The 26,152-nt window shown below is 32.5% G+C and overlaps 7 protein-coding genes across 9 annotated transcripts; 2 read left to right on the top strand and 5 right to left on the bottom strand.

Annotated features, from left to right (window-relative positions):
* Positions 1-4,461: 4,461 nt before the first annotated feature.
* LOC132708328 (E-selectin-like) lies at positions 4,462-5,740 on the bottom strand. The gene is made up of 2 exons (XM_060680596.1): positions 5,486-5,740; positions 4,462-4,731 (listed from the first exon to the last, which is right to left on the bottom strand). Exons 1-2 carry the CDS (start codon positions 5,565-5,567, stop codon positions 4,496-4,498), a joined length of 318 nt encoding a protein of 105 aa, XP_060536579.1. The 5' UTR covers positions 5,568-5,740; the 3' UTR covers positions 4,462-4,495.
* Positions 5,741-6,607: 867 nt separating this feature from the next.
* On the bottom strand, positions 6,608-12,827 carry LOC132708165 (E-selectin-like). The gene is made up of 3 exons (XM_060680304.1): positions 12,666-12,827; positions 7,598-7,721; positions 6,608-6,843 (listed from the first exon to the last, which is right to left on the bottom strand). Exons 1-3 carry the CDS (start codon positions 12,816-12,818, stop codon positions 6,608-6,610), a joined length of 513 nt encoding a protein of 170 aa, XP_060536287.1. The 5' UTR covers positions 12,819-12,827.
* A 3,906-nt stretch (positions 12,828-16,733) lies between these two features.
* LOC132706682 (C-type lectin 37Da-like) lies at positions 16,734-17,375 on the bottom strand. The gene is made up of 3 exons (XM_060678165.1): positions 17,216-17,375; positions 17,042-17,165; positions 16,734-16,973 (listed from the first exon to the last, which is right to left on the bottom strand). The coding sequence occupies exons 1-3, from the start codon at positions 17,318-17,320 to the stop codon at positions 16,750-16,752; spliced, it is 453 nt and encodes a 150-aa protein (XP_060534148.1). The 5' UTR covers positions 17,321-17,375; the 3' UTR covers positions 16,734-16,749.
* A 1,248-nt stretch (positions 17,376-18,623) lies between these two features.
* LOC132707791 (perlucin-like protein) lies at positions 18,624-19,394 on the bottom strand. 2 transcript variants are annotated; one of them, XM_060679746.1, is made up of 3 exons: positions 19,231-19,394; positions 19,059-19,167; positions 18,624-18,973 (listed from the first exon to the last, which is right to left on the bottom strand). In XM_060679746.1, exons 1-3 carry the CDS (start codon positions 19,333-19,335, stop codon positions 18,741-18,743), a joined length of 447 nt encoding a protein of 148 aa, XP_060535729.1. In that variant the 5' UTR covers positions 19,336-19,394; the 3' UTR covers positions 18,624-18,740. The 2 variants fall into 2 exon arrangements, with proteins under 2 accessions (XP_060535729.1, XP_060535720.1); XM_060679737.1 differs by having other exon boundaries at positions 18,630-18,973; positions 19,059-19,179; positions 19,231-19,389.
* Positions 19,395-19,881: 487 nt separating this feature from the next.
* Positions 19,882-22,498, top strand: LOC132701114 (hepatic lectin-like). Of its 2 annotated transcripts, none has more exons than XM_060668817.1 (3): positions 19,882-19,962; positions 20,130-20,247; positions 22,137-22,498. In XM_060668817.1, exons 1-3 carry the CDS (start codon positions 19,957-19,959, stop codon positions 22,367-22,369), a joined length of 357 nt encoding a protein of 118 aa, XP_060524800.1. In that variant the 5' UTR covers positions 19,882-19,956; the 3' UTR covers positions 22,370-22,498. The 2 variants fall into 2 exon arrangements, with proteins under 2 accessions (XP_060524800.1, XP_060524792.1); XM_060668809.1 differs by having other exon boundaries at positions 19,905-20,076.
* Positions 22,499-23,959: 1,461 nt separating this feature from the next.
* LOC132701126 (perlucin-like protein) lies at positions 23,960-24,629 on the bottom strand. The gene is made up of 3 exons (XM_060668830.1): positions 24,465-24,629; positions 24,287-24,407; positions 23,960-24,230 (listed from the first exon to the last, which is right to left on the bottom strand). Exons 1-3 carry the CDS (start codon positions 24,570-24,572, stop codon positions 23,998-24,000), a joined length of 462 nt encoding a protein of 153 aa, XP_060524813.1. The 5' UTR covers positions 24,573-24,629; the 3' UTR covers positions 23,960-23,997.
* Positions 24,630-25,014: 385 nt separating this feature from the next.
* LOC132701108 (macrophage mannose receptor 1-like) lies at positions 25,015-26,126 on the top strand. Its single transcript, XM_060668796.1, has 3 exons — positions 25,015-25,207; positions 25,261-25,378; positions 25,569-26,126. Exons 1-3 carry the CDS (start codon positions 25,088-25,090, stop codon positions 25,799-25,801), a joined length of 471 nt encoding a protein of 156 aa, XP_060524779.1. The 5' UTR covers positions 25,015-25,087; the 3' UTR covers positions 25,802-26,126.
* Positions 26,127-26,152: the final 26 nt, after the last annotated feature.

Here is a 26,152-nt window from a genome sequence, read left to right as displayed (position 1 = left end):
AAATCAACCTGTAGCCGGAAAGTCCGGCTTCCTTGAACCGATTGCGAGGGGTACAAGCGATTCGTTACTAAGAAATTGCTGCGTTGCCAAGCCCACGATATTTGTCGCAGAATATATGAAAAAAAAGCCAACATGATCCAAGCTTAAGTATACAAAGATTTTCTGTATTAATTGGATTCTTTACGATTATCATTTCATTTCCCGGTGAAAGTATTCGACGAGTGTTCTCTGTAAATCGCAAGTTTGGTGTCTTTTCATGTTTCAGAATATTGATTTCATTTTCCAAAATATTCTCTTTAATTACTTTCAATATGTATTCCATACTAAGATCACTTATCTTGAAGATGTAGCAACAGTGAATAGTAAATTGCATAACGGGTAAATATTATTAGACTTCAGAAAAAAAGCCAATAGTTGTACATAATGGATAGGAACATAAATTGTTGAAAAACAGTTTAAGATAATGGAGTCGTAAATTTCAATCCTGTTCTTTTTTTCGGTGTCTACGCTTACAAGCACTTCACAGCGAACTATAAGTTTATAGCTATAGAGCCAAAAATAATTCTAAAGACAATATTTAAAAAGATTATGCTGATTAGGTTCTTTTAATACCAGTTGCCTGACGAACAGGATCTCAAACGGAATAAAATAAAAAATTACTTATCAAAATATAGGAACAAAACATTATACCCATAGAGAAAATTTTATTATCTCTGACTGTGACTAAAGCTACATATTTCACTAGATCTCCGCAATTTAAATTGGAATAAGCGTTGTTGCCACATTTTCCGAACCGGTTCGGTACTTTCGTTGACCTACATCAATAATTGTGGCTTGTGATTTAAAGATGCTAAGCGCGTAAACAAAGTAAGGAGAATTCCCCAGTTATGTAAACAACGTTCTCGTTCTCTTTTACTCTTATCATCATTAGGTTTGGAAATTTTAGCATTTTGAAAAGTCATGTTTATACAAGCGGAGCTTCGCAATTTATAGATGATAGTCCACGTCCTGGTAACTAGAATAGTATATTAAGTTACAACTATGATAAACACCACTTTAACCTGTTTAAATTGTCCTTATTTCTACAAGCATTTAAAAAAAGTGATATTTTAACAATTTTATTTGGATACATTAAAGGTATAATAAAGAAATAAAGAAACAGTGAATACCAAGTGATATACTACGAGCACATTTTTGTAAAACAGCATGCATACGTTCCCCATCATAACTGACAAACGTTCCAGTACCATCAGTGGCTAAAATTTACCGAAAACATCTGATCGCTCCCAAGCTTGTAACCGGAAACGTTCGAACACAACCGTGGTTATGGAAGACCTCTTTTATAGTGATACTTTGCGCTTGATAACTTAGATCAAAGATGTTCCAAAGCTACATTATTTTTGTGAACCATCTATAGACGTCCAATTTTCCTTTTTCCAACATTTGTGGCCGTATATCGGCAATAATACGGCGAATGTTATCTTCCAAGTGGTCAAGCGTTTGTGGCTTATCCGCATAGACCAATGACTTTACATAGCCCCACAGAAAGTAGTCTAGCGGTGCTAAATCACAAGATCTTGGAGGCCAATTCACAGGTCCAAAACGTGAAATTAGGCGGTCACCAAACATGTCTTTCAATAAATCGATTGTGGCACGAGCTGTGTGACATGTTGCGCCGTCTTGTTGAAACCACATCTCCTGGACATCATGGTTATTCAATTCAGGAATGAAAGAATTAGTAGTCATAGCTCTATACCGATCACCATTGATTGTAACGTTCTGGCCATCATCGTTTTTGAAGAAGTACGGACCAGTGAAAGCGCACCAAACAGTCAGTTTTTCTGGATGTAACGGTGTTTCGACATACACTTGAGGATTAGCTTCGCTCCAAATGCGGCAGTTTTGTTTGTTGACGTAGCCATTCAACCAGAAGTGCGCTTCATCGCTAAACAAAATTCGCTTAAGAAAATCGGGAACAACGGCAATCTCGTTTTGCACTATTTGCAAGCGTTGTTCAGGCGCGAGTCTATTCAAGATGAATTACCAAACCAAACTGAGAATAAATCACTTGACAGCTGTTAAATCAGTCGCCATCTTGAACAGTAATGCCAACTTAAAGTTCTATACATCGAAAAAAACTCCCATTATATATTTGTAATCAAGAGAATAAAATTCACCAGATTTCCATGTTTAGATACAGGCTTTCCGGAAAAATGACAACCCGCCGGAATTTGAGAGACTTTTTTTTAATCTTATTTTTGATTACAGGACAAGTAGCAATTTAAGGTTCGTCAACTAATGCTAACAAAAATATCTGTTTGTCAATGTATAATGAGAAACTTGCTATATGTACCCTCCGGTAGGTCTTAAGGACATTATTAAGAGATGCGAATAATTTTTTTTACAAGTTGAAGTTTTCTTCCTTGCGTTCATAATGCCTAAACAGCCTAAAAAAATTCTAACAATGCATTATAATTAATTTGACAGTAATTAATGCAGCTCATTCAAAAACAGTTATCTAAATATTAGAATCTAAAACACTGGAAAATTTTCTACTGTACAAGGAAAATAACGAATCCCATTACATTTCACATTTAAATATTTATCATAAACAGGTTGCAATCATGCCAGTTCTCATGTACCTACCTGACATATAGCTATTATACATAGTGCTTTCACAAATCAGTGGTTGTAGCCTAATTATTGCAAGGAGAAGGGTGCAATTTGTAGTTATATTGATAGAAAAATTTTACTTTTTAAAACCCTTTTTTTCCATATGACACACTGCTAGTAGTTGGTCAATGTGGTAGTTTTCAGTTTGTATATCATGTTGCTCGGCAGTATTACGTAAAAATATACCCAAAACCAAATAAATATCCAGGGAAAAAATGAATTCATTGTGAAGAAAGCGCTGTTAAGTAAGAAGATTGTGCAAAGTGCAGTTTAGCAATCCTATTGGGCAGTGCAAAATAAACAAATAAATGACTTGCAATAATGTATATGAATTATAATTGAGTTTGTTTATGAGAATAATTGCATCTTCCATAACTTTTCTGGTTGTATTTTTCATACATGGAAAATGTATTTAAAGCTATATATATTTTTTATATTAAAATATTTAATTCCAATACGTGTGGATCGCGCCATCTATCCGAACGAGGTTAAATCAGATGCTCCAACTTCAAGATTACTAATCTGCAATCTGCAATATGAAATGCCAATTTTTCATTTTGTTATACACTCAGATCTATGCATACCATAAAAATATACAGGCGCACTTTGTACATTTTTTTTAGCAGATAAAAATTGCTATTTAAAATGGGCGTATTTTGAGCTAGTAATTTTTTGGGCCTTGATTTTTAAATTAAATTAAATATTCTTTCCAATAAGTAAATTTATTTTGTTGATATTTAGGAGATTTAATTAAATCAGTTCAACGTATTAAACCACTGTTAACACAGTTTAGTATTTAGCGAACTGTGCCGCTGATACCTACTACCCACTGTGCTATTTACTATGCCTATTACTGCGCTATCTTAAAAATGACATTAAAAGAAAGGACTTCGGGAAAGATAGGTTCGCCCAATTCATCCACACATATAAAACATTAACCATTTGCATTTGTTTAACCGCCATTAATGGTGAAAAAAGGAAGAATGTCTAAAGTAGATATATACATTTTTTAGTTCTAATAAACCAATTTTTATGGGATACCTAATTTAATATGGTTTCGGTTTGACAAAATAGCGGTATAGTATAAAGGTTGGAATGGTTATTTCATTATAATAGTTGACAATTCTATCAGAGGTTTTTATAATTTTGCTGATACTATTTATATTTAAATTTAACTTGCTGTCTTCTTTTCTTTGTAGAAAAATTTAATTTTTTTTATTCGTTTTCAGAAATTATAATTAAAGAATTACACAAAAGTGTGTTATAAATAGAACTTATTTGCAGTCATTAAATTAAACTTTTGAGAAACTACATGTTGGTTTAAAATGAGATTTATTTTTTCATCGAAATAATTAAAAATTAGTATATTATGCAATGAGTGTGGTAAACGGCGTTCGAGCCACGAGTGACTTTACCAAACGTGTTGCATACTATACTTTTTAAACGATCGTTAGTTTTTGGGTACATTTTTGCGAAACAACATGAATGGATTGACTGACATGACTGTCAGAATTGACAAACGTCAAAATTCAAGCTGTGCCGTAAAATCTCCGAATACATCCGATTCTGAAATGACTCGGATCCATAGGAAACGAAACTGATGTGGCAAGGTGACAGTTTCCGCATGCTAGATCGGTGTATAATTAGGTGTTTAAGTAGTTATGTGACAGAGCAGCTATGTTGAACATCGCCACTTCGTGATATGCATGGTCTGTTTTGTATAATAAAGATATAATTTATGTATATAAAATAAGTATTAACGTATTTTATTAAACGTACAATAAACATAATGATACTAAATAATGTAAACACTAGTATAATTTTATAAACTCTCACAAATAAACAACAATTTGCAAGCACAATTGTCGTTATCGTATTGTCTAGATTCGTATTTTCTAGTTGCCTGCAAGTAAGCACCTAATTTTAGGCAATATTCGGTTTGAGCTGATGAATAAACCGGTCGAGTCGATGCCCAGTTGAAGTATCCAATCCGTTCACCAGTACTAATCCAAACCCAAACGCCATTTTGTAACATAATGCCTCCTAGCCAGTAGCTCTCTAAAAGATTTTTTTGTAGTATGATATTTTAACGTACAATTGGATAATTTAAAAATTATATCCCTCAGTTAATTTATAAAGTCACTCAAGCCGTAAATTTCATTTATAATTACTTAATTATTTTTTTAATTACCCCGCAAAGGGGACACACGGACACGCAAGAACGCTTACACATATATTAAACTTAAATTTAACATTAGTTCGAATTAATTATGTCAGTTTCATTCCAAAACTTACTTATCCATCTTCTGATTCAAAAACAAGATAACCCTTTCATTAAAGAATATATAATACACAGATCAACGGGGGGTTATGCTAATGACAAAATTTTCAACATTTCAACATTATCATACAAAAATGATATTTAACCATGCCTACGCAAGAGTCATATCGTTTTTGTGCAACAAGTATATTATAGAGTAAGAGAGATGATAAGTGGTTGATGATGCATGTGACTTCTTGGTAGTATGTTACACTTTAGTAGTATGGTCTTCTTTCAGGATTTGTAACTTATTCTTAGATTACAAGTCAAAACTCTAAGGGCTTAAACGACTCCTTTAAAAATAGTGCGAGCGTTCACAGCGGAACAAGTAACACAATATAAAGATGGAAAAAGTGATACTCGAAATATCGACAACCTTTTACGGGAAATATTATTGTTATTGATATTATTGATGTAACGGAATATGAAACTAATATTACAGTCTCGTTTAATGTTCGACGATCTCCTGCGTTTTGACTTTTGGCTACTTACCCAAAGGCGACACTCCCAGCACATTTAGCGTATCATTTAATCGAATGTAATCGTCTTGATTTCTAATGGTGGCCAAAGTCATCCCTCCAGTTTTGCAAATGGCCAATGCTCTGGCGAAAGATTGCTGAAAGAATCTGTCTTAAGCTGTGAGCAAAAAAAGTATTAAACCACAGTCCCTCGTCAGAGTACAAAATAATTTTCAAATTTCGATAAAATTCTATTATTACATTATGGTTATATGAATATGACTCTAATTTTGCCAACAATTGGTTATCTTTTTGTTGGTGTAACTCCATATATGTAGCTTTTACAATACATGTGTTATATATATATATATATATATATATATATATATATATATATATATATATATAGCGGTATAGTATAAAGGTTGGAATGGTTATTTCATTATAATAGTTGACAATTCTATCAGAGGTTTTTATAATTTTGCTGATACTATTTATATTTAAATTTAACTTGCTGTCTTCTTTTCTTTGTAGAAAAATTTAATTTTTTTATTCGTTTTCAGAAATTATAATTAAAGAATTACACAAAAGTGTGTTATAAATAGAACTTATTTGCAGTCATTAAATTAAACTTTTGAGAAACTACATGTTGGTTTAAAATGAGATTTATTTTTTCATCGAAATAATTAAAAATTAGTATATTATGCAATGAGTGTGGTAAACGGCGTTCGAGCCACGCGTGACTTTACCAAACGTGTTGCATACTATACTTTTTATACGATCGTTAGTTTTTGGGTACATTTTTGCGAAACAACATGAATGGATTGACTGACATGACTGTCAGAATTGACAAACGTCAAAATTCAAGCTGTGCCGTAAAATCTCCGAATACATCCGATTCTGAAATGACTCGGATCCATAGGAAACGAAACTGATGTGGCAAGGTGACAGTTTCCGCATGCTAGATCGGTGTATAATTAGGTGTTTAAGTAGTTATGTGACAGAGCAGCTATGTTGAATATCGCCACTTCGTGATATGCATGGTCTGTTTTGTATAATAAAGATATAATTTATGTATATAAAATAAGTATTAACGTATTTTATTAAACGTACAATAAACATAATGATATTAAATAATGTAAACACTAGTATAATTTTATAAACTCTCACAAATAAACAACAATTTGCAAGCACAATTGTCGTTATCGTATTGTCTAGATTCGTATTTTCTAGTTGCCTGCAAGTAAGCACCTAATTTTAGGCAATATTCGGTTTGAGCTGATGAATAAACCGGTCGAGTCGATGCCCAGTTGAAGTATCCAATCCGTTCACCAGTACTAATCCAAACCCAAACGCCATTTTGTAACATAATGCCTCCTAGCCAGTAGCTCTCTAAAAGATTTTTTTGTAGTATGATATTTTAACGTACAATTGGATAATTTAAAAATTATATCCCTCAGTTAATTTATACAGTCACTCAAGCCGTAAATTTCATTTATAATTACTTAATTATTTTTATAATTACCCCGCAAAGGGGACACACGGACACGCAAGAACGCTTACACATATATTAAACTTAAATTTAACATTAGTTCGAATTAATTATGTCAGTTTCATTCCAAAACTTACTTATCCATCTTCTGATTCAAAAACAAGATAATCCTTTTATTAAAGAATATATAATACACAGATCAACGGGGGGTTATGCTAATGACAAAATTTTCAACATTTCAACATTATCATACAAAAATGATATTTAACCATGCCTACGCAAGAGTCATATCGTTTTTGTGCAACAAGTATATTATAGAGTAAGAGAGATGATAAGTGGTTGATGATGCATGTGACTTCTTGGTAGTATGTTACACTTTAGTAGTATGGTCTTCTTTCAGGATTTGTAACTTATTCTTAGATTACAAGTCAAAACTCTAAGGGCTTAAACGACTCCTTTAAAAATAGTGCGAGCGTTCACAGCGGAACAAGTAACACAATATAAAGATGGAAAAAGTGATACTCGAAATATCGACAACCTTTTACGGGAAATATTATTGTTATTGATATTATTGATGTAACGGAATATGAAACTAATATTACAGTCTCGTTTAATGTTCGACGATCTCCTGCGTTTTGACTTTTGGCTACTTACCCAAAGGCGACACTCCCAGCACATTTAGCGTATCATTTAATCGAATGTAATCGTCTTGATTTCTAATGGTGGCCAAAGTCATCCCTCTAGTTTTGCAAATGGCCAATGCTCTGGCGAAAGATTGCTGAAAGAATCTGTCTTAAGCTGTGAGCAAAAAAAGTATTAAACCACAGTCCCTCGTCAGAGTACAAAATAATTTTCAAATTTCGATAAAATTCTATTATTACATTATGGTTATATAAATATGACTCTAATTTTGCCAACAATTGGTTTGTTGGTGTAACTCCATATATGTAGCTTTTACAATACATGTGTTTTGCAAATTAAAATATCATTTGCTAAATACTTATCTAAACAATTGGGTAATAAAATAATTTGATTTTATCGGCTAATAATATTATATTACTATTAATATGACGTCCATTAAAGTATGCAACATATAAGAACTATTTGAAACTATTTTATTGAACGATTTATGTTCTTGACTTTTGCTTTTAATCAAACCAAAAAAAATGTGAAAAGTAACATTTCTATATTTTAGTAAAAATTATTATTTTGAAATGAAATTTGATAAAAGTTTTTCGATAAAAGCGTTCTTTTTAATAGTTATTTTTCTTCATTGTGCCCTAAGATATAAATAAAAATAAAGTTAAACAAGGAATGAGAGGGATGAAAAGTAAACTACGAAATATTCAATAATGTGTCACCACTACCACCGAATGATATTTTCATATATTACTTTTTTTAATGTACCTAAACTTAAATCCTAACAATGTTTTTCTAAATATACTCTCAAGGTGCATAACTAGTGTATAAACCTCTGAAGTAAAGTATCTGTTTAGGTGATTTTCGACATATTCTCTATAAACTTTTGCCTCGGGATAAAAAGTATCTCTTTAGTTCCTTGGATACCATCTAAATATTTTTCCCAAAAAAAAAATCCCCCTTTCAAATTCCTGGTCTAAAATACCCATTATACAGTGTGGCTTAAAGACGTTACCTAGGGATGCGAGCGGCTTCGGATATTTTCGGTGAGCCAGGGCTTTGGTTTGTCAATTCTGATGGTCAAGGTACGCATATAGTATGCGACACTGAAAACTTCAGTCATTCATTTATTAAGCACTCCCTCCGTTGGTGCCAAATAAACTAATCTGGCGTTTATCAAACTTGTTTACCAAAAAATTTCTGAAGATTTTTTTTTAAAGGAAACTATCACAGAATAAATTAAGACTATTTACAAATATTCTGCATTGCACCTGCGTCGGTGGTTGATAAATCGATCTTGCTGACGTTTCGCCAACCATCCTGGAGATCTCACAGATGGTTCTGTTCATAAATTTCACCGTCTCAAAAAATATGTTCAAGACATGAATTTTTCAATTCGTTTGTATAGGTTTGATTCCAGATTCCCGAATTGCAATATATCTGAAAGAGCTATGTCAAAATTAATCAGAGAAACGGAACAAAAAATATACGACTATGACAAATAAAGTCAAATAAAGTTGCCAAGAACAATAATGAAACCGAAATCTCATTAGATCAAATTAAAAATTAATCAATGTAATCAATTCTTCTACCCGGAAATATCCGAGAATCCATAGAAATCTCTAAACAACCAAACAATCTTAACCGCGACTCTGTCTTTCACCAATATGGAAATCTGAGACAATGTTCATGTCCTTTTAGTTCCTCTTCTCTCAAACAGTATATAAATGGGTTCAGAATAGAATGTGAGCAAGCTTCACTTAAGCTCTGAAGAAGCCATCAGGATGATTGGCGACACGTCAGCTAGCTTTGTTTATAACCAAACGATGCAGAAGAGATCTAGAAGATTTGTAAATAGCCTTCTGAAGAAAATGTTAATTTTGACGAGTAAGGAATGCTGCTCCCATTGCTGTTGTAAGTGTTCTTTATAATGTTATAAAGATTTAAAAAATCCTTATGTTTATTAAAACTAAAATAGTAACCTCTAATTATTCCTCCTAAATATTCCAAATATCTAACATCGATCCATTTTAGACCAGCATTAAACACACAACAAAGTAATATGATGCCTCAGTTGGCCTCGTAAAAGAAAATTATTGAAAATGGCGTTAATTTCCAAATTAACAGTTTTTGTTAATTTGGTACAATAATTTATTGATCTGCAAATAAGTCAACTGTCAAGAACTTAGAAAAGAATTTAAAAACATAATATTTGAATAGTAGTATTTCATTTTTACAAAACTTCTGGTATCCTCCTGCGTCGGTTTTGCTGAGTCGAACTTGCTGACGTTTCGCCAATCATCCTGTTGGCTTCTTCAGAGCTTGACTGAAACTGGCTCACATTTTACTCTGTACTTGCTTATATATTGTTTGAGGAGGGCGGAACTAAATGAGGGGCAGATGACCGATTCCCATGTTGGTGACAGGTAAAGACCAGAGTCGCGCTTAAGATTGTTAGGTTCTTTATAGATTTCTATAAACTCTCGGATTTTTCGTTGTTAGAAGAATTGATTACATGCAAGCATTTTAGTTTTATCGAATAAAATTTAATGTACGGTTTCGTGATTGTGTTCGGCAACAGCTGATGGGTTTATTTGTCTTAGTCGTGAGGCTCTTTCGTGTTCTTTGAGCCTAGTTGATATTTTTCTTCCGGTTTCTCCGATGAATTCTTTGCCGCATATGCATGGAATGCTGTAAACTCCTGGAAACCTCAAATGGAATTTTATCTTTGACGAACCGAAGATGTCGAGAGATTTTGGATAAGTGGTAAGTCTGGTTTTGACGTTATACTTCTTTAGAAATTTTGATATGTGGTCAGTGATATTTTAAATTTTTGAACATTGCGTCATTGTGTTTACAGAAAACTTACGCACACTGACCGATACCCTAATGCATGGTTACATCACCATCCGGTCCAAAAATCATCGTTTATCAACGCTCTTGTATATATATATATATATATATATATATATATATATATATATATATATATATATATATATACCGACCGGCAACCCAGGTCTTTCTCAAAAACTGCAAAACAAAGGACAAAAAATGCGAGATCATACAAAGAATTAGTTCGCTTACTGATGAATGATATATTAAACATTAAACAATACTTCATTACTTGAACACGCATTTATAGAAGTTCAAATTATTACTTATTAAAGTTAGTCACTTACTGTATCAATCAAGCTTATCAACATCTATGCCGAATTTCTCCAAGAATGTGAAGGAATTTTAAAATATTCGTACTCAAGAAGTTTTTTATTACACTCGCATTAATAGCAGAGCTAATATTGGTACGATGAATGAAAGATTTTTATTGATTCTAATTATGTATTATAAGATTCAATATATAGGAGTTTCATGCTCTTTGCAGACAAATATAATCCATCCAATCCTATTACCTCAATTTGATGGCGTTTTTGTTTTGTATCTATATCATTTGATTAAATCCAATCCATCAAAAATAAAAAAGGTAGAAGCTGTTCAGATAGATGTAATGCGCAGGTCACTCGAAGAGACAGGGTTAGAAACGATAGAGTCAAAGAAATAATGGGCATCGAAGGAACCGTAGTAGATGATATTGAAAGGAAACAATTAATTTGGTACGGACACGTGCAACGAATGTCACATATAAGACTTGCCAAGTAAGCAATGGAATGGCAACCTAAAGAACACCGGAAAAGAGGAAGACCAAAAACCTATTGGAAACAGGGCGCAACAAAAGCGATGAGCGCAAGAAACCTGCAAGATGTTGATTGGGAAGATCGAAACAGGTGGAGGCAAGGCGTCGAGCAACGTCGAAAGACGTTCTAAACCGGTTACATACACACATATTAAATTATCTAAGTATGTCTTGTAAATTTTACCCCTAATTCATAATTTTGAAAAGAAAAGATTATTTACAATTTTCCAAACGGTTGACTTCGGAATTTTCGTTAATGTGGTTGGTTAATAAATTTTTAATAAGTGTTGCGGTGTTAATTAAAGTTGGGTAAACGTTGTTTACAATTTTCTCGGGACAGTTCTGTCCTACAATGGAGCTATTTTCTGCGATCCGCATACTTGCCATGACTCTCACTCAAGATCGAACACACGGCCAAGAAGAGATAATAATAAGTTTAAAATTAATAAGCTATTTAATCTTACATCTATGTTGTTTTATTTATTATTATTATTATTATTATTATTATTAGATAATATTACAAGCACAAATAAATTTCCATTGCCTGTTTATGGCTACCCTTCATAAATTCGATTTACCTATTTCATAACACTATCTAAATAAAATTCCAATTAATTACATTTTTAAAAAACTCATTTTTTGTTTAACAATATATTGGAAATTGCGAACGTTTAATTTGAATTTATGTATGTTTCGTGGTATTTATTATTTTCGTGTACACCCTGTCTTCTTTGGCATAAAAAATATATTTATCTCCAATTAAAACGATGGGAGTTTGTTTGAAAACATTGTTGCTATTTTCATAAAAACCTATTATATTCTCTTATATTATTGCCAAGTATCAAAAAGCGGTCCATTTGTTTTGTTAATGCCCCCATAGATTATTCATAATTGATAATCGATTTAGGATTGTTTACATTTTTGGTACCAACGCAATTTCGATTTTTGTAACGAGTTGTATACGCTGTACCTGTATTCAATTTATCCATTGAATAAACTGAAAGCTTAATATGTATAAGAATTCAATAGTTTTAGAATATATTTGTCTTGAATTTTACTTACGGATTATAAATATTTCAATCCGTTGTCTAGCAGTATATTTTTGCATTTGCACTGCCAATATTTAATATATTGCTTAAAAGTACTTCGAAAATTACATAGACACATTACATATGAGTATTTTGTTATAAAAAATATCTTGGTTCAATCATATTATAATGATCCGTAAAATATTATCTTTTAAAATGGGTATTTAAAATATTGAACTCTATTTCAATTGGTAATCCAATATGTGGTAAAAGTACGTGGTGCGATTCTACATATAAAATATTAATAAGACAATAATATTAATTATTTTACAAACTGCGGATGTAATGTTCACCATATACTTACTACACCAAAAGAGACTTCGAAATATTTCTGTCGTACGAACAGCCTTCCAGTTGCGTTTATTGACGCTCCATCAGAATCTTCAGAATCTGAAATGGCGCTTACGAAAATGACAGCTGACAAGGCAGCCGTCACTGCAATCAATCTGAATGTCATTTTTTTTAGATTTTTAAAAGTCTTGATTTACCTTTCTAGTTCTTTGTAGCTTATATATTTAATCTGCCTTTGCTTATCGCAAATGAAATTTTTAATAACATCATTTGGAGCTTTTTATTTGGGTTGGAAACTATAAATGCAAACAAAGTCAAGGCCAACACCGTAAAGATCCGCGCAAAATATCATACGTCGTTAAACGTTTGTTCTACTTAATACTATAATAATTGAATAGATTTGTTCGACATACAATCTGCTTAACTACAAAACGAACCACACAGGCTTGGGTAGAAGTCACAGTCATGTTTAATTTAATTTAATATTTATTTCACATATGTACTTTCCAAAATAACCGATTTACCCAAATTCTATTAGGTCGTAGATTTTGTCAACAAAACAACAAAACGAATCTAACGGATGGAAAATTCGTTGGTACACGCATGGAATATAAAGCGAAACAGCTCTCAGCTTTTACCCCTACATTATATATTCCCATATTCTAAGTTATTAGCCCTCTGTGATACTATTATCTACCGCGTACTATTTATAAATGAAAACAACTAGTTTTACATGGCAAATAAATGTGACCTCGCTGATATTATTGTGCAAATTCGCATTATATTGTTCTACAAACATTGACGAAAATTCCCCTTGCCGGATTAGGTGATTAATCTTTGTTATCTTAACACTTGTAACTATTTGCTTCAACCATTTTTTTTGTTGTAAAAAAATAAAATCGACAAGGGAATATTTGCAAACCAAAGTTGAATTTGTGATAAAATATTCTTCCACTACCACGAAGATCCATTTTAAGCTTTTAATTGATCTATTTTTATATAAAACATCAGCAATAGGTATACATAGTCAAGCGTAAGAGCTTGAAATATTAATGGCTGAAAAATAGTCTACATACTCAAAACAGTTTATTAACCAAAGTGAATGACATATTCGATTTTGGTTTTTTATTTTGTTAAATAATGCATATTACTAATTAAAAAAATTAAGTTAATATTTACATAAAAAAATGTAAAAATTTAAAAGGGATGTCCATTAAAATCAAACAAAAATTATGCCTGGAATTGGGTATCCTAATGAACCTGTGTGCATGGAGATATTGGGACTTTTTTGGAATATTTCGGTTTTTATAATATAGTCCGTTTGGGTTTGGGTTACGCTTTGCATGTAAATTTTGTAAATAAACACGACATACTGGTATAACTGGTATAACTGGTATATTTTTGATAACATTTGTATCCTTGAGTTATTTTAATTTTAAAAATGACATAACAAAGAAAAGTGTATATTATTGTTATTGATATTATTAATTTTTAACGATTTCCAATTGCATGTTATTAAGAGATAAAATAAATTTGTGTTCTTATTCTTAATTTTTTTAAACAACATATAATAGTATTCGTATTATACTGAATATTTTCTAAATATGCGAACATATTGAAAAGCATGCCAACTCAAATCAACCTTGAGATCTTTAAAAAAAAATCAAAATGGTTCCAAAGACCTCTTAAACTCACTTACCTTCCGATCGAGGATGCACACGGGTTAACGAGACCTGGAAATATAGAACGATGGTGGCAACACTGTGAAAACCTGATAGCCTCAGAAGAGAAGATGATGTACAAAGCGGCAAAGAAAACACCCATAAACGCAAGCTTTTCATTTTTAAATCCAAGGTAGAAGCCGCTCTATACAACCTTAACAATCAGAAATATCTTGGACCAGACCAAATCATCGCGGCTGCATCAAACCTGCACAAAAATATGGAAAAGGGCCCGAAATCCCATTACATAAAAAAGAAGCTAAAGATGAATACGGCAATTACAGAATCGTTGCTCATATCATTAATGTTCTCTTGCAAATCATACAAGAGAGATTAAAAAACTACTGCCTGCCTCAGATCCCACTAGAACACTCAGGGTTGGTGCTGGTTCGTGGAATACGAGATTAACCTCTTAACCTATTACAGATAAGATGACCAAGGGAGGTTCCGAGCCAGAAATCAAGAGAAGGATTAGACTGGCAAAAGAAGCGTTGAGCAGGCTGGTCAAGATCTGGAAAGACCACATGGCAGCCCATGGCTCAGAATCTTGAACACTACTTGCCATAGGAGAATAGAGGCGTTTAAAATGATATGCCATCGCAGCATGATGAGGATCCCTTGGACGGTCAGTAGCTGGCATTATGAGAACCATATAGGATAGAGAAGGTTTGTACCATTCACGACGCTCGGAATCGAACGACTGGAAAAAACTATTAAAAAATTTTAAATGTTCCAGAGTTGAAATAATATCCTTGAAATTGCAATAACCATAATAGAAAAACATTTTAATTTTTATAATGCGGATCATATTTCTATTACATTTCAAAAACTTTTTTTAAGCTAATACCCAAAAATGTCTTGTTTACAATAAAGAAATTCATGGTACTTTGAATTTTATAATAATTATCATTAATTCATAAAATAGTAAAAAAATATATTTAAAAATTTAGAATTTCAAAATCGTTAAATATTGATTAGCTATATGAAATATTGCTTTGTTTATTTTTCTAGTCGAGTTAATTGCACCGTCTTGCTTACATAATAGTTATTTTTTAGGTTTCGTATTTTCCTTAAAATTGTTGAATTTGGCTCTGCCTCTTAACTGACAACACTAAGGCGACCATCTAAATACAGCTTTTGAACACAGGTTAAGACAGAGATCAGGTTAGTTTAATAATTAAACCAGAGTAATAAATAGAAAAAATAAAAATATAGAAAGAATAAACATTAATAATAGTAATAATACAGTATTTTCTAAGGAACAAATGATTTAATTACTTACTTACTTTTATTTTTTAGGTGTTAGGGATTGGGACAAGATAATGTTTATAGAACCTTAATCCTGATAGGTAGGTTGATTCGACTAAAGTAAAAAATAGTTCCTTTTTATCAAAATTTTTACAAAAGTCTGAAAACGGTATTGATTGTTCAGAAAACCAATAATCGGCTGAAGTGGAATTGAAAATTATTCCCAGATATATTATATAGAGACTAATTACAACACCAATCAGTCTAAGTCCTTCCCCCCTCGTTTGCTTTTTTCAGACGCTGAATAATTAATAAATAATTAATTACTCTGTATGCCTAATTTTGACCCTTATAAATTAAATTCAAAAACCTATTGTTAACCATTATGATTTTTATTTCATTTTGAGGTCAACTTCACCAGATATCCAAAAAATACCGTACACACATAGATATGTCGATTCGCATTACAGTACTACAGTACAATTTTCCAAATGCTTACCAATTATTACCTACAAAAAAATATTTTTCTACTCTCGTCTGTAAAATACCCAATTACACACCGATCTAACGTGCGGGAAGCGTCATTTTACCACGTCAGTTTCGTTTCCCACGGATCCGAGCCACTTCGGACATTTCTAGGATTTTACCGCACTGGTTTGGGAGCGAGCAATCGGATGTTTTCGGAGATATTTCCCACCCCTTGAATTTTGACGTTTGTCAATTCTGACGGTCATGTCAGTGAATGTATTCGTGTTGTTTGGCGAAAATGTACCCAAAAACTAACGGTCGTAGAAAAAGTATAGTATGCAACACGTTCGACATACTTTTTTAATCACTCGTTTATTAAACACTCACTCCGCTGCGCTCCGCCCGTGTTAAATAAACTCGTGAATTAAATGCCGTTTACAGAATTTGTTGCATAATATACTCTTAATTTCCTTGCACTATGAAAACATGAAACATGGAACATGTATATTAATATAGATTCAGCACCCTGTATATCTAGGACCTACATTCAATGCGCAATTGCATTTATAACGAAACTATCTTAAAAATGTAATATCCAACTAGTAAGTAGTAAGATGGTAGTAACAATCTACATAAAAAAAAACGTTTTTATTACAAGAATTAAGGTTGTTTACAAATGAAATTCAATTCGATTGTACAATTCAAATCATTCCATTTTCTTGGCTGCCGATATTGATTAAAATTTCCAAGTTCAAGGCAATTTTCGTAACCTCCAGAATTGTCCGGTTGCCCATCGCCCCAGTTTGTATACAAAACCATGTTACCCGTTGTGACCCAGTACCAATCGCCAGTTTTTAGCTTGGTACCCGCCAACCAGTAACCAACTGGAGAAAATTCAGAAAGCTTGTTTTTAGTAACTTTTTCAGTAGATTCCGTAGTTTCAAACACTTACCTTCCGTGGAAGCATTGAATTCATTAAGAGCATAGTCTAATTCCGCTTCGTCTTCTGGAGTACGTAGACTGACCAGTTCCAAACCGTAAGTTTTGCATAAGGTAAGGGCTCCGAGAAAATCTTGCTGCATTAGAAATTTAGCAACGATATCCAGTACAGTTAAATTATGGTTACCTTATCCTTGGAGATATAATATCCTTTCTCATTTGCACTTAGGTGTTGAGCCGTTAAGAGTAATATCGGGCTTAATATGAGAAGAATAGAAATAATTAAATTCATATTTATTGTTTACGTCCGTGTGATATTATTATTGAAACCTTTTTGTAAAAAAACACTTGAATTAATTTGTTTTTATACAGTACTTGACAAAATACTTCCCCGTTATCGCATCTGCTGCAGGCGCATTTAGATATGGAGCTGATAGCTGTTAGCTGGATATGTATACAAGGTGTTGCCGTAACTAATATATTAAGCTTCAAAACTAAAGCAAATTCTGTGTACCAAATTGACTAGTGAAGGAAAAAACAAAAATTGAATCATAGACTGCAAATTTCTGAAAACTGGGGAGAAGTTTTTGATAAAAAATTTGCAGGTATGGTCTTATTAGGCAAAAACTTAGCTATAGGATACCTTAATGAAGGAAAGTCGCCAATTATGGGGTATGAATTTTTCTTGCAGAAGTGTTTTTGAAAAATTATGGGGTACTATTAAAATTTTTCAAAAAATATATATATCTAATATTTTATTGTATAAAAAAGAATTTAAAAGTTCTATTTCTATCCTGTATTAGGCTGTTTGGAAGTGTTATTATGGAATCCAAGTATGATTTAATGTGGGGTACGTAACATTCATCTATTTCAAATTTGAACAGTGCAAAAAAAAGAAAAATCCAACAGTGCAATTTTAATTTTTTATTCTGGCGTAAGAAATTCCATGAAGGGAGAGTTCTTGATGATTCATAAGAAAGCGTTTAAAAGATTTAGAACCAGCGCACTCCATTATGGTGTTTTTTAAATATTTTATTTCTTACCTGTTGGGGATTGTTGGGGATTCAAAATAATATTCTTGGTAATTTTCAGGGTCTTTCACAATTTGTGCTATTAATGTTGAAATCACTAGACCTATTTTACCAATTCGCTTATCTGTTGTAACAAATATCACACAATATCATAACATTAGCCGGATTATTCAATACTTATGAATTATTTGAATATCGTCTAACTTGTATTACTATGGCTTGTTGCTAGTTGTGAGAAAAGAAACCTATAACTTTTTTTACTCCCTACTCTAAAATACCCAATTATGCACCTATCAAGCGTGTGGATTGTACCACTTTAAGACAAGTCACTCAGTGAATATATTCGTGCTTTTTTGGAAAAATGTAGCCCAAAAAAAAATGGTAGTAGATAAAATATAGTCTGCAATATGTTGATAAACTTCTTGAATGTAAAATAACTCCTATGGAGCGATCATCTTGATGTCAAATGTTTAAAATTCAACATTTTATTCGATGGGTAGGTAACATTAACCATTAGGGCTAAGCGTAATTGTTGTTCAAAATTGTACGTTTCATAAGTCACGTTTTTATTTTATAAAAAATATTTGCAAAATGTTCAGTACTGCACAAGAAATACAACTAGCATGCATTAACACACAAGTTTGTTTTTAAATAGTTTCGTTTTAATATCCAACACAAAGGTTACAAATTTTTCTCTTCGCAGATATACGATAACCAAAAGGTGCAGTCTTCTAGCTGATACTTATAAGGTTCGTTGTATTTGTAAAAATTGCCCAACTTGATGCAAAATCTTTTGGATTGCCCAGCCTGAGGTTGACCTGTTCCCCAAAGCGTATACTTCATTTCCGTTGCATTTCGCAACCAATAGTATTCCAAGTCTTCTCTCGACAGAATGCCGTCTATCCAGTAGCCCCCTGAGGAAGAAAACAAGCACGTACAGGAATTATGTATCCGTCTCTCGGTTTTTGAAAAATATAGTAGATTTTTTTATATACTTACTTGTATGGAGCCCTTGCTTTGCGAGAGCGTTAAATAAGTCAGATTGTTGTTTGCTGTTTTGAATGGCTGCCAGCCTAAGCCCGTGGATTTCACAGTCTAACCAAGCATGCTGGTAATTTTTCTTACAAAATAAGTCAATTTAAAGAAATTCTTGTCTTTTAGGTATACTTACTTCCATATATGAAAAATAATACTTATCGCTTAATGGACTTAGTTTCCATGATATCGAAACTGTTGAAAATAATAAGAAAATTGTAAGTTGTGACACCACGAACATTGTTTCGCATTGGTCGGAGGTTTTCTTTTGATTGTATTCTCGGTTTGTAATACTGACAGCTATATATTAGGAATTACTGAGATTTAGAACGACTTGTAGGATTATGAATTTAAATATAAAGTAACCACGAGCGTAGTCAATTTCTATTACCATGGTTTTAGAAAGGTCGCCTAGAAAGATTGATATCTGCGGAAATGCTCTAATACGTAGGCAAGAGTGTGGCATATCCTAGCAAATCCACAAATTGTATGTAAAATTTTATGCTCTTATTTATTTATTATTTATAATGCAAAGGTGTTAATAGTAAATGATAAGTGGATCGTTAATATCAACCCGGTTAAAATATTTCTGTATTTATTTTTATTTAATTTATTTAATTATTTTAATTTGTAATTATAGAGTTAAAGAATTTCCGTTTAATAATACATCGCGGAGTTAAAATTCTCGCGCGCTGTCTATGACTACAAATGTACGAAATGGAAAAACTTTTTTTTTTCTAATCCTTAGTTATACTATTTTGAATTAGTTAATTGCTTTAAAACACCTGTAAATTCGTTATTTCGTACAGCCCAACGACAAATAACAAATTGTGACTAGCAAAGCAAAACGCATTTAACAAAGATGTCAGTAAGTTTAAATATTTTCGTAATATTTATTTATTCTGTTGGACTAGTTGGGGCTAAAGTGGATCTGACGAACTTTAATGCACTTAGTGACCGATATTATTGTTCTAAATCTACAGTAAGTATCAACACAAAATTTAATTCCTCATCGAAAAACGTGTTTATTTTTAGTGGCAATTTCACGAGGCCCTGTTGGAATGCAAACAGGCTGGCATGAATTTAGTCAGTTTGGAGAGCGAAGAAAAACAGCTGGACCTGATCAAAGTTCTTCCGAATTACATCCCAACGGGTGAGTGTTACTTACTATAACTGTAATACAGAAAGTTTTAAGAGAACACTGGATAATTAGATGATTAGATCGAGCCATCTATTCAAAGTTCTTCCCAATTCTGTCCCAATCCGTAACAAATAAATTTATATGTAAATTTAATTATCTGGATGTTAATCTTGTCGTCATCATCAAATAATGCACGATATACACCCAATTTGCAAATTTCTAACTTCTATGCAGAATACGAATTTGGTCGGCATTTTAAGTGGCGCGTCTAGTATGTTTTAATATTCTTAGATTTGGCGCTTGATAGGACCATTTTATATTATTTTACATCTTAAAGTGACATTTTCCGCACACTTGGTTGACTCATAATTGATCGGGACATGATTTTATGGGTTATCTAACGGCAAATAACCCCCAAAATTTAAAAAAAGAAACAAGCAGTAGTAGGTTCAGAACTAGACCGACGTCTGTGGACATATTCGAGCATATTGCAAGTGAAAGAGTCTGCCATCAAGCTCTGTGCTAGAATGTCAGCAAACACGAAGAAAAAGCAATTTACTTATAGCCAGGCATGCCCCTCCAAAACTACCGCCTCCATTTATGCTGCGCATACGACATCCTATTAGCCACGAGCAGGCAAACCTGAGAACCCTGATAAGGATGTATACCAGACACTGCAATCTGCAAAACACATATCTCCCACAGGACTTTATACGGAGGTTGAACTTGATAGGCAAGCTACAAAAATTGGAAGTGTGTAGCAATAAATTGGCCAATAGGATCATGGCACACAAGAAAAACAACGTGAATATATGACAAACGCCCCGATCTGGGGTAGATCAACCTCCTGATTCCAAAAATTCAAGATAATACACAGTTCACTACTTATAATTGGAATGTTACCGTTGTTTTGGCACAATACTAAAATTGTACATTTAGCCTACATTAAAGGATTCCAATTTCAATTCAATATATGAAAATGTATAAGCAGTGAATTCCCCCAAATTTTAGAAATCATTGGCCCATATTATGTGGTATTGGGCAAATTAAGAATATTTTTTAGCTAGAGATTCTACCCAAACAAGTGAGAATGCACTTCGCCGGTAGCAAAGCAGTCGTCAGGCGGTGATAACTGGTGTGGGTGCTACGTGTTTATAAAGAAAAAGAAAAAAAAATGAAACCATGGGTGGTGGATCGTATCTGTTTATTAAAATAAAGATGTTTACTTTTTGCTCGTACAATTTAATTGTAGATAGGGAGATAAATATGTGCGAAAACTATTAACTCTCGTCAGTGTCATAACAACAGCGACAGCTTGAGTTATTATTGAGTTATTCCCAAACCTTTTACTGATATTTCGATTACCGCCCAACAACAAATAATAAATCATATCGCAACTTTAACAATCCAAAAAATTAAATGTTTTACTTTACTTCACGCCAATTTAGGTATTTTGACGGATTTAGTTTTGGTAACATAAAATACAAATTAATTTTACTTATTTATTTGTAAGCCTTGTCTGTGGATTTTTTTAGCAATTAATGTATCATTTACATTGGTAAACAAAAATTGATTATTCTATAGTATTCCAAAGTTTTTATGACTTTTAGGTAGATCTGGTAATAAGGTCAGAATATTTTGAAAATTCAGACCAAAGCCTCCTATAGCCACAGATTTGATAACAATATCTCATTTCTCTAGATAATTGATTCTAAGCATTGACTTTCCAATTGCCTTTATTGTAATTAATGTGTCTTGAAACACACGTACCAACTAGGAACTTTCATTTACTTTTTATTAGCATTGAGATTACATTACAACTCTATCGACTAAATTAAAAAAAATGAAAAAGAATTGATTTGATTGATAGCAATTTAGATTCATCTGAACTTTCTTTGTAGGCGGCTTTTGGATCGCAGGAGCCAGAACGAACGACGGAGACTGGTACTGGGTAGGTAAAAATTTTACCAGAGTTACGTTTACCAATTGGGGGTCTGGACAAACGACAAACTTTGTGGGAGACCATTTTGAATGTATGAGGCTTGGCAACTACAACAAATACGACGAAAAATACATGTGGGAAAATATCCATTGCTTTAAATTTTTGTATTTTATTTGCGAAAGGGATGTTTAAATTGTGCAAACAGATATTTGTCTATAAAGCCACAAATCTCACATAGATTGTAAATTTTAATAAACATTCTGAAACATGTTCTTTAAAACTATAAAATAAAAACCAGCAGTTAATTAATTTCATTTTGACAATATTTATTTTTCCCATGATAATTTAGATACATATTTCACCATCTTCCTAGTAGGTACACATCTTCTGGATTTCTCGTGTGTCGGGTGTTGATTCTGTGTGGCTGACGTTTATCTAAACATGCTGCTGGCTACTTCAGAGCTCTGCCTGAAACTGAAAAAAAATTAGAAGTATTTGTATACTCACCTACCTTTTTGGGTATTGTTAGCAGGTGTTTGGTTTCTTAATACATGTATTATTTTTTTCGAACTTTTGTTATGTTGTTTGTCATTATTTATTTAGTAAAGTCCGTTTTTCACTTGGAAACATTCGAAATTGTAGTGACATATTCATTGGATAATTAAAATTACTGTTGCTAGTTGTTTTCCTTTAATGCAATAAAAATAAATTGCAGCAGGTGTCCGACTTAAAAAAAATTGAGCATCTTTTGAAGGGCTACTCATATGATAATAATAATCTCGAAAAAAGAAAAATTCTAAAGGAAGCCCTCATTCTCAGTCACATTTCTGACTGTGCCAAATGGAGCATTACGTGCAGAGTGATGAAAATGATAAGAAAAGTATTTGCAAAAACAAAAAAATTTTAAAAGTAGCTCTAGTTTATATAGTGCGACCTATTTTGGGTGGTTTTGAGGCTTACTTCTCTTATTAATAAAGCTAGCGTGTTGCGGCTTTCGTTACCAAAGGGTGCTGTGTTTATGTCTTTAATTTGAGCTTCAATATAGTTCAATATTGTTGTAATAGTTGTACCTGTCTCGATTTTTTTTTTTTTTTTAAATTCAAATTTCTTAACTTTATGTATTACCTATCGACTTAATTTTGGCACTTATTACTTATCACATCTTGCCGTCTTGTGTCAAAGGATCTATATATTCTTCGCATTAGAATGAATTTTTTTCACCTAGTACGGTGACCTTGAAATATGTTGCGAATATTTTAAGCTAAGTATTCTATTTTTCTTAAAATTGAAGAACAAAAACAACTGAATTTGACAATATGCCATTAAGTGAAAATCGATTCTAAAAGGGCCCACTTTTTTTTGTTACAATTTCTTTATGATACCAAGGTTGATGTTAGACAGTTTTATTATTTATGGTACTCTGTATATGTTGTGTAAATTGAAATTCTTGTTTCCATTTTTTATTTTCTCTGTCACGCAGATTATATTGAAAAAGCTTTTCTTTCACATAATTTCATCGTTTAATTCTTTTTTATCTATTGAATCTTGTATTAACATCTGTAAAACTGATCTTTTTTGTATTGCATTTATGTGTATGCTTATTATTTTAAATGGGGCCCTGAAAAATATATATCCAAGATGGAAAGTTGCAACAGAGAAGATAAATTTCATAAAAATCTACATGCAGGATGTAGAAAGTACGTTGTTCCTCCGGTCTGTCTATCTAACAGAAACACTAGAAGTCGCCACAATGCACCGCTAAGAAATACAAATAATACATACATGTACGAGACTCAAGTTTATTTTAACAGAATCCATTGTTACAAGTCTGTCCTTTCGCAGATATAAGAAAGCCAAAAAGTGCAGTCTTCTAGCTGAAACTTATAAGGTTCATTATATTTATAAAAATTGCCCAACTTCACGCAAAGTTGTTTAGATTGCCGAGTCTGAGGCTGACCTGTTCCCCAAAGGGTATACTTGACTTCGGTTGCGTTTCGTAACCAATAGTATTTCATGTCTTGCCTCGACAAAACGCCATCTATCCAGTATCCCGCTGAAAGGATCAGCAAACTCAGTGAACAATTATACAATGAGGTCATATATACTCACTGGTATAGAGGCCTTGCTTCGCGAGAGCGTTAAATAAGTCAGATTGCTGTTGGTTGTTTTGTATAGCTGCCAGTCTAAGTCCATTGGTTTCGCAGTCTAACCATGCATGTTGGTAAGTTTTCTGTCAAAATAATAGTTGTCAATTAAAACAAGCCTATGAATTGATGTAGATACTCACTTCAGAATACGAAAAGAAATACTTGTCGCTTAATGGGCTCAGTTTCAAAAATATTGATGGAGTTGACAATGATAAGAAAATCGTAAGCGTTGATATGGCGAATAGCATTGTGTTTTATTTATCAGACGTATTCTTTTGATTGTATTTTCTTTTTTCAAAACCCACAACTATATATTATTTACTGAGATTAAGGAAGACTTTTAGGATTACTCAGATAAGTAGAAAGTAATCATAGGCGTGGTTATTTTCTTTTACAATGGGTTTGAAAAGATTATCAGGGCAGTTTGCTAAATTAAAATGTAATGAAAATTGTTATCATAGTATCAGTAAACAAAGCGAAAAAGGTGCTTGCCATATCCTAAATTATCAGTAAAATATATGTAGAAAATACCATTGTTTGTGATATTCGCAGGTGTTAAAAATGGGATCTACACGGCACTGTGTTGAAAATTACCGATCGAACTATCTATGACTTCTATGTATGAAACGGGGAAACACTTTGTGATTTACCTAATCCTTAATTACACACTCCTATTATATTTATTTGTTTTAAAATACCTGTATATTTGCCATTTCGTATGATACGACAACAAATAACAAATTGTTAACATTAACGCAATAACATGGGAGCCGGTGTAATTTTTTCTTTACTTTTTATTTATTGTTTTGCACTAGTTGCAGCTAAAGTAGATCTTACGAACTTCAATAAGCTTAGCGACCGATATTATTGTTCACAATCCACAGTAAGTATCAACCCAAATTTTAATTTCTTATTGAAAGGCGTTTTTATTTTTAGTGGCAATTTCACGAGGCCTTGTTGGAATGCAAACAGGCTGGCATGAATTTAGTCAGCTTGGAGAACGAAGAAAAACAGTTCGACCTGATCAAAGTTTTACCGAATTACATCCCAACGGGTGAGTTTCACTTGCTAAAACTGTAATACTGTAATTTAATGTGGTATCTTTGAATAAGCGAAAGTTGGTTTTATATAGTTTTTATGGACTATTAAAACTAGCGCATTGAACTTAAGAAGAAGTATTGGGATCAGTGTTTCCAATCAGTTTACATATAAGCTAAATTTTAGATGCTTTAATTTTTTTCAAGGTGGATTTTGGGTTGGAGGAGCTAGAACGGATGATAGGGTCTGGTACTGGGTTGGTAAAAATTTTACCAAGGTCACGTTTACCAATTGGGGGACTGGACAACCTACGAACTTCGTAGGTGACTTTTTCGAATGCATGAGGCTGGGAAACTACAATAAATACGACGAGAAATACATGTGGGAAAATATCGATTGTTTTGCGTTTTTGTTTTTCATTTGTGAAATGGATGTTTAAACTTTTAACAAGAATATATACGAACTCTTTAAATTGCAACTTCTGGAGTGAGAATCGCCTCTCTTTTTATTTCGTGTTTGCGTATGTTCAAATTATTACCGAATGCGGGTTAAGATTGATATTTAATCCCCTGTACCTATTTAAATAATAATTAAGATTATATTTATGGAACAACCAAGTAGATATGCCAATAATAAACATTCAATTGATTAAAATCGTATAGCTACCAAATATGTAGAGGCCTTGTTGTTAACACAGGAATTTTTGAAGCGAAGTTTGAAATAAATATTGAGTTGGCTATTTAATATTTTTGACCAATAAGTAGAGAAGCATATGTCACCCACTAACCTG

This window comes from Cylas formicarius, unplaced genomic scaffold, assembly GCF_029955315.1.
Source record: "Cylas formicarius isolate icCylForm1 unplaced genomic scaffold, icCylForm1.1 PGA_scaffold_10__41_contigs__length_53128322, whole genome shotgun sequence".
Lineage (NCBI taxonomy): Eukaryota > Metazoa > Arthropoda > Insecta > Coleoptera > Brentidae > Cylas > Cylas formicarius.
Note: the sequence above shows the minus strand (reverse complement) of the source record. Positions and strands in the feature narration are given on the sequence as shown.